We start from the raw sequence: 8,566 nt of genomic DNA, 5'->3' as shown, positions 1-8,566 counted from the left end.
GACCACCTACTGACTTCAGCTAAAATTACCAGCTTATGTTGGGTAAACAGGACGAATGGGTAGCGCTGCAGGTGGACATCCGTTCTTAAGTAATGGTCAACCAAAAACACAGTGGTTGTCACGTTCATCGTAATGTGGAAGAGAGGAGGACCAAGGCGCAGCGTGATATGAATACATCTTCTATTTATTTATGAAGATGAACACTAAACAAACTATACAAAATAACAAAACAAAATAACAAAATAACAAAATAACGAACGTGAAGCTATCATACAAAAGTGCAGACACAGGCAACTAGACATAGACAATAACCCACGAAATACCCAACGGAATATGGCTGCCTAAATATGGTTCCCAATCAGAGACAACGATAAACAGCTGCCTCTAATTGAGAACCAATCTAGGCAACCATAGACATACAAACACCTAGACGAGTAAAACACCCCATAAACATACAAAACCCCTAGACAAGACAAAACACATACATCCCCCATGTCACACCCTGACCTAACCAAAATAATAAAGAAAACAAAGATAACTAAGGTCAGGGCGGACTCCGGCCGCAAAACCTGACACAGAAGGGGAGGGTCCGGGTGGGCCTTCTTACAGCGGCGGCTCGGGTGCGGGACGTGGACCCCACTCCACCATAGTCATTACCCGCTTTGGTGGCGCCTCTGGAGCGGGGACCCTTGCAGCGAGTCCAGGACTGAAGACCATCGTAGAGGGCGCCACTGCACGGAGGGGCAGCTCCGGACTGAGTGGTAGCTCCGGACTGAGTGGTAGCTCCGGACTGAGGGGCAGCTCAGGACTGAGGGGTAGCTCCGGACTGACGGGCAGCTCCGGACTGACGGGCAGCTCCGGACTGACGGGCAGCTCCGGACTGAGGGGTAGCTCCGGACTGAGGGGCAGCTCAGGACTGAGGGGCAGCTCAGGACTGAGGGGTAGCTCCGGACTGACGGGCAGCTCCGGACTGAGGGGAAGCTCAGGACTGAGGGGCAGCTCCGGACTAAGGGGTAGCTCCGGACTGAGGGGCAGCTCAGGACTGAGGGGTAGCTCAGGACTGAGGGGCAGCTCCGGACTGACAGGCAGCTCCAGACTGAGGGGTAGCTCCGGACTGAAAGGCAGCTCCGGACTGAAGGGCAGCTCCGGACTGACGGGCAGCTCCGGACTGACGGGCAGCTCCGGACTGAGGGGTAACTCAGGACTGAAAGGCAGCTCCGGACTGAAGGGCAGCTCCGGACTGAAAGGCAGCTCCGGACTGAAAGGCAGCTCCGGACTGACGGGCGGCTCTGGCAGCTCCTGACTGGCGGGCGGCTCTGGCAGCTCCTGACTGGCGGGCGGCTCTGGCAGCTCCTGACTGGCGGGCGGCTCTGGCAGCTCCTGACTGGCGGGCGGCTCTGGCAGCTCCTATATAACGAACGTGAAGCTATCATACAAAAGTGCAGACACAGGCAACTAGACATAGACAATAACCCACGAAATACCCAACGGAATATGGCTGCCTAAATATGGTTCCCAATCAGAGACAACGATAAACAGCTGCCTCTAATTGAGAACCAATCTAGGCAACCATAGACATACAAACACCTAGACTAGTAAACACCCCATAAACATACAAAACCCCTTGACAAGACAAAACACATACATCCCCCATGTCACACCCTGACCTAACCAAAATAATAAAGAAAACAAAGATAACTAAGGTCAGGGCGTGACAGTGGTGATCTGCAGTATACCAGCCAGGATGAAGAATGTTCCAACAATGTTGACCCTGATCCTGTTACTCTTGATGCAGTTACAGCACCTGGTCCCAAAGATGGACCCCATCACTCCTAGAGCTCCCAGGATGGAGGTGATCGTCAGAACCATTCAAATGTCCCTATAGTGGGGCCCAGGAGAAGGACTGAATTTGAGCAATATAGAGAGAGCACTGGGCACTAGGGAGACTATCCATCCAAATATTCCCATCATCCATCCAAACACTCCCACTTTGATGCACAGTAAGACCCCTCCAATCAGGAGCAGGGAGGCCGCCACCCAGCCGAGGTATAGTGAGTTCCCCAGCTCAGGCTTTCCTTCGATCCGCGTGGAGGAGTCGCTGATAATTGATCTGGCTACCAAGGAAACAGGGATGAGGATGAGAAATCCAGCCAGGATGAAAAGTATTGCAGCGATAATGATCAACTTGGCCTGAGATGTTTTGTCTTTGATGCAGTTGGTGCTCTTGGCTCCGACCATGGAGACCATGACCCCCAGAACCACCAGTATGATGGCAGTGGGGATCATGGCTCTGGCAGGCTGCAGAACGTATTCCCAATATCCCATGGAGTTGTACACCTCACACTGTTTGTCCAGTGTGAGGTGTACACCAGCTCATCCACAGGCCGTACAAGACCACCTCTGTTTTGGCAACGTTACCTGCTATGAAAGTTATCTCCATCCAGGTGGGGAGAGCTGGTGGTACCGGACTGGAGACACGCACCTCAGGGCTAGTGCGGGGAGCAGGAACAGTGCGTACAGGGCTCTGGAGACGCACAGGAGGCTTGGTGCGTGGTGCCGGAACTGGAGGTACCGGGCTGGAGACACGCACCACAGGGAGAGTGCGTGGAGGAGGAACAGAGTTCTGGAGACGCACAGGAAGCCTGGTGCGTGGTGTAGGCACTGGTGTTACTGGGCTGGAGCGAGGAGGTGGCGCCGGATATACCAGACCGTGAAGGCGTACAGGAGCTCTTAAGCACCGAGCCTGCCCAACCTTACAGGGTTTAATGCTCCCCGTAGCCAGTCCAGTGCGGCGAGGTGGAATAGCCCGCACTGGGCTGTGCTGGCGAACCGGGGACACCATGCGTAAGGCTGGTGCCATGTACACCGGCCCGAGGAGACATACTGGAGACCAGATATGTTGAGCCGGCTTCATGACACCTGGCTCAATGCTCAATCTAGCCCGGCCGATATGTGAAGCTGGGATGTACTGCACCGAGCTATGCATACGTACAGGAGACACCGTGCGCTCTTCCGCACAACACGGTGTCTGCCCGTACTCTCGCTTTCCACGGTAAGCCCGGGAAGTTGGCGCAGGTCTCCTACCTGACTTCGCCACACTCCCTTTTAGCCCCCCCCCCCCCCCCCCAAGACATTTTTGGGGTTTCTTCTCGGGCTTCCAGCCACGCTTCCGTGCTGCCTCCTCATACCACCGCTCCTCGGCTTTAGCTGCCTCCAGCTCTTCACGAGAGCGGCGATATTCTCCAACCTTAGCCCAGGGTCCTTTACCCTCCAGAATTTCCTCCCATGTCCAGGAGTCCTGTGTAATGGGCCGCCGCTGCTGCTGCTGCTGCCCGTAGCCACGCTGCTTGGTCAGAGATTGGTGGGTGGTTCTGTAACGGCAGCCTTCCTCCTCTTCGTCTGAAGAGGAGGTGTAGCAGGGATCGGACCAAGACGCAGCGTAGTTGGTGCTCAACATATTTAATAATACGAACTGTGAACACTACAACAATACAAAAATAACAAAATGTGGCAAACCGATACAGTCCTAGCTGGTGCAGAGAAAACACAGAGACAGGAAACAACCACCCACAAACCCCAACACAAAACAAGCCACCTATATATGATTCCCAATCAGAGACAACACAAAACATCTGCCTCTGATTGAGAACCATATTAGGCCAAACATAGAAACAGACAAACTAGACACACAACATAGAATGCCCACCCAGCTCACGTCCTGACCAACACTAAAACAAGCAAAACACACAAGAACTATGGTCAGAACGTGACAGAGCTGGATGACACACCCGGTATCTACATTCCAAATGGCAATTAACCAAACTGATCAAAAAGGAACGCATAATTTATGTGGTCACATGATCACCATGATACCTGCGCATCGACTCGGTACTGGTTCACTGTGTTTATAGCCAAGTTACTCACTGTGTATTTCATCTTTGTGTCATTTTTTTCCTACTATTTTTCTCTCTGCATTTTGGGAACGTCCCGTATGTAAGCATTTCACTGTTGCTCTACACCTGTTGTTTACAAAGCATGTGACAAATAATATTGTATTTGATTTGACTGTGCTGGATGACACACCCTGTATCTACTGTACATACCAAATGGCACCCTATTCCCTACATAGTGCACTCCATCCAGAGCCTTGTTCAAAAGTATTGCACTATATAGGGAATAGGGTAGCATTTGGAACACAGGCACAGCATCTGTCTTCTCTTTACTATCTGTCTGCATTCCAGGCATGTTGTTAAACAGGTTCCACACACATCATATTTATACAGTCCAGAGATGAGGAAAGAACTGTTCACTGTTGTTATAAAGGGTTAACAGAAGTGTCTTACATGTCTGCAGTCATGGACATATAGTAGCTTTGTTATATGTTCTTAAACTACAAATATGAATGTTTTTAAAAACACTGAATTATGTTGCTGGTTCCATTTTACACAAAAGCTTCATTGAAGTATGAATGCAGCAAATTTTTTAAAAGAACAGCAATTATATTGCATTATGGTTTAAATGTAATGGAGTATGGAGCGGTGCATGTCGCCAGGGAAGAAGAGGGAGTTACAGCAGATGTGTACACCTGAACCAGTCTCACCTGTTCCTTGGCCTACAGCTGTGTGGGATTATATGTTTATTCACATTTCTAAACAGCCCAGATGAAATGATTCAAACAGCACCAATACTTACTTAGTCATTTACTACCAGACAACAGATGGATTGGTGAACGAAACCGCTGCAGGGGTTGTTTTTAAAAATGTATTTCATTTTTTACATTTCACCTTTTGTCACGCCCTGACCTTAGAGATTCTTCTTATGTCTCTATTTTGGTTGGTCAGGGCGTGAGTTGGGGTGGGCATTCTATGCTTTGTTCTATGTTGTCTATTTCTATGTGTTTGGCCGGGTGTGGTTCTCAATCAGAGGCAGCTGTCTATCGTTGTCTCTGATTGAGAACCATACTTAGGTAGCCTTTTCCCACTTGTGTGTTGTGGGTAGTTGTTTTCTGTTTTCTGTCTGCACCAGACAGGACTGTTTCGTTTCGTTCACTCTCTTTGTTGTTTTTTTGTTGTTTCAGTGTTCAGTTTATTTATTAAATTAACATGAACACTTCCCACGCTGCGTTTTGGTCCACTCCTTCTTCCCAGGATGATCGTTACACCTTTATTTAACCAGGTAGGCTAGCTGAGAACAAGTTCTCATTTACAACTGCGACCTGGCCAAGATAAAGCATAGCAGTACGACACAAAACACAACACAGAGTTAAGAGAAAAAAAAGAAAGTCTATATACAGTGTGTGCAAATGGCGTGAGGAGGTAAGGCAATAAATAGGCCATAGTAGGTTTAAAGATATTAGGCCTTCTTCACCACACTGTCTGTGTGGGTGGACTTTTTCAGATTGTCAGTGATGTGTACGCCGAGGAACTTTAAGCTTTTCACCTTCTCCACTGCAGTCCCATCAATGTGGATGGGGGCGTGCTCCATCTGCTGTTTCCTGAAGTCCACGATCAGCTCCTTCGTTTTGTTGACGTTGAGTGAAAGGTTGTTTTCCTGACACCACTCTCCGAGTGCCCTCACCTCCTCCCTGTAGGCTGTGTTGTCATTGTTGGTAATCAGGCCAACTACTGTTGTGTTGTCTGCAGAGTTGATGATTGAGTTGGAGGTGTTTATGGTCATGGAGTCATGGGTGAACAGGGACTACAGGAGGGGGCTGAGCACACACCCTTGTGGGGCCCCTGTGTTGAGGATCACCATAATGGAGGTGTTGTTTCCTACCTTCACCACCTGGGGGCAGCCTGTCAGGAAGTCCAGGACCCAGTTGCACAGGGCGGGGTTCAGAACCAGGGCCCCGAGCTTAATGATGAGCTTTGAGGATACTATGGTGTTTTAGGCTGAGCTGTAGTCAATGAATACATAGGTATTCCTCTTGTTCAGATTGGATAGGGCAGCGTGTAGTGCGATGGTGATTACATCGTCTGTGGATCTATTTGGGCGGTATGCAAATTGAAGTGGGTCTATGCTGTCAGGTAAGATAGAGGTGATATGATCTTCATGATGACAGAAGTGAGTGCTATGGGGTGATGGTCATTTAGTTCAATTAGCTTTGCTTCCTTGGGTACAGGAACAATGGTGGAAAACTTGAAGCAAGTGGGGGCAGCAGAATGGGATAAGGAGAGATTGAATATGTCCGTAAACACTCCAGCCAGTTGGTCTGCGCATGCTCTGAGGACGCGGCCATGCTAAGGGTTAACATGCTTAAATGTCTTACGTTGGCAACGGAGAACGAGAGCCCACAGTCCTCGGGAGCAGGCTGCGTTGGTGGCACTGTGTTATCCTCAAAGCTGGCGGAGTAGGTTTAGCTTGTCCGAAGAACAAGACGTCTGTGTCTGCGACGTGGCTGGTTTTCCCTTTGTAATCCGTGATTGTCTGTAGTCCCTGCAACGTACCTCTTGTGTCTGAGCCGTTGAATTGCGACTCCACTTTGTCTCTGTACTGACGTTTGCCTGTTTGATTGCCTTACAGATGGCATGAATGCACTGTTTGTATTACACCATATTCCCAGTGGTTAATACCTTGCCGTGGTTAATTGCAGTGGTTTTGCTTTCAGTTTTGCGCGAATGCTGCCGTCTATCCATAGTTTTCTGTTTGAGTTTCTGCCTATAGGAAGGGAGGAGCAGAATGAAGTCGTGACCTGATTTGCCGAAGGGAGGGTGGGTTAAAAGGTTATTACTCCGCAGGAAGTTCTCAGGGTCCGAGTTTTGTGTCAAGTCAAGGGCAGCGAAGAAGATCAAGATCAGGTGGATGAGACCAGCCAGGATGAAGAATATTCCGCCAAAGCTAATTACTTCAGCTATAGACATATTCATATTCCTCTGGGTACAGTTGGTGCACTTTGTTCCTGAGATGGAGAATATCATCCCTAGCAACCCTAGAATAATGGAAAAGTAGGTGATGATCTGAACCAGACTGACATCTCTGTACTGTGGAAAGTCCATCACTCCTGATGTAAACAAAGCACAGGGCACGATGGAAACAATCCATCCTATGACTCCCATAGTGATGCCCATGATCTCCATACCCATCAAGATGATGGCTCCTTGGGTGCGTCTCTCTCTCCTGCACCTGCACTTCCTGGACGAACGAGGATGTGACTCAACAAATAGATTCCAGAAAAGTGGAGATGTTATACTTCCAGCGAAGATCCTGGATTCTACAGGCCTACAGCTTCAGTCTTTGCAGGTGAAGTTCTACAACAGCAGTTTGTTCAACGTTCTTTTCTCACAGACGATTGTTGCAGAGTTCTTCTGTGAGACTAGAGAGGCCGGCCAGTCAGAAGCCCTCTAAGGGGTGCTTGACGTCATCTGCTGCCATGGAAACACAATCTGTACAGATGTGGTGAAGTCTGTGGTTGTTAGTTTCTAGAGGACTAGTGAGTTTCTAGTCCAGCCTATTTCTACCCCAGCTGTTTAGTTGCTGACCTGGCAGATGTAAGCATTATGGCAATGTCGCACATGCTGACTTATGACTTTTTTAAGACTATGAAGCTCATTTCAATTCTGTGCACTTATGTTGAGAAACACTGAGCTATGGCAACATAATATCGTATAAGATACTAGTGATGGAATGTAAGTGAGTTGTTAAGTTGGGAATGTCTCTCTTAAAGCAGTAGCAGCAGCACCTGCACCATACTATGGTCCCAACCAGAATATGACAAAACTCCTCTATGACCCTGTGCAGACAGAGCTGTTAGCGGGAGTTTGATTGAGTCGTCGTTGAGTCTGACGGGTTCCTCTTGAAGATGCAGCAGCAGAGTATGATCCCTCCTATCAGGAGCAATGAGGCTGGCCACCAATTTAATTTAGCCAAGTAACCCAAAACACCCAAAATTATCCAGCAGGTATGGGATATTCTGTATCATGTAATGGTCAACCAAGAAGAGAGTGTTGAGCTGGAGGATACCAGCCAGGATAAAGAATGTTCCACTGATAAACTTGACTTTGACCCGGGTCCTGTTACTCTTGATGAAGTTACAGCACTTGGTCCCAAAGATGGACCCCATCTCTCCCAGAGATCCCAGGATGGAGGAGATGGAAGTGATCGTCATAGAAGCACATTTGACCCCAACGGGGGGTATTTAAGAAACTACTATACAGACAACACAGGGCACTAGGGAGACTATCCATCCAAAGGCTCCCAGAAATATGACTCAATCTCACTCGGTGGACAGGAGCTGCACAGTATGACCCCCATAACCAGGAGCAGGACCGCTGCCTCCCAGCAGATGTAGAGCGAGACCCCCAACTCCCCCAAATGGTGCTGGCCGTCCATGAGACAGGAACGAGCACCAGGATTACAGCCAGGATGAAGATCATCCCTACAACATTTTTGTGTAGTTATTATATTAGAATTATCCCTATTTGGTAATTATTGGTTTATTCTAGGTTGGATCTCAACATTCCATATTGTTACACAATGCTGTTTAATGAGTTTGAACATCTGCCTCTGATTGAGAACCATATTAGGCCAAACATAGAAACAGACAAACTAGACACACAACATAGAATGC

General features: G+C 48.6%; 1 protein-coding gene across 1 annotated transcript; it reads right to left on the bottom strand.

Moving 5' to 3' along the window:
• Positions 1 to 1,704: 1,704 nt before the first annotated feature.
• LOC120021118 (claudin-4-like) lies at positions 1,705 to 8,104 on the bottom strand. The gene is made up of 3 exons (XM_038964758.1): positions 7,931 to 8,104; positions 2,000 to 2,343; positions 1,705 to 1,804 (listed from the first exon to the last, which is right to left on the bottom strand). The coding sequence occupies exons 1-3, from the start codon at positions 8,102 to 8,104 to the stop codon at positions 1,705 to 1,707; spliced, it is 618 nt and encodes a 205-aa protein (XP_038820686.1).
• Positions 8,105 to 8,566: the final 462 nt, after the last annotated feature.

This window comes from Salvelinus namaycush, chromosome 26, assembly GCF_016432855.1.
Source record: "Salvelinus namaycush isolate Seneca chromosome 26, SaNama_1.0, whole genome shotgun sequence".
Taxonomy (NCBI): Eukaryota; Metazoa; Chordata; class Actinopteri; order Salmoniformes; family Salmonidae; genus Salvelinus; species Salvelinus namaycush.
This window is presented reverse-complemented; position numbering and strand designations above follow the sequence as displayed.

Bases quoted from the DNA above. Each gene is read 5' to 3' on its own strand.
- LOC120021118 (XM_038964758.1), bottom strand. From the start codon at position 8,104: ATGACGATCACTTCCATCTCCTCCATCCTGGGATCTCTGGGAGAGATG. The intron at 2,344-7,930 runs GTTGACCATTAC...CTGGACAAACAG, and splicing joins AGCTCAACACTCTCTTCTTG to TGTGAGGTGTACAACTCCAT. The intron at 1,805-1,999 runs GTGCATCAAAGT...CTTTGGGACCAG, and splicing joins CTGATTGGAGGGGTCTTACT to GTGCTGTAACTGCATCAAGA.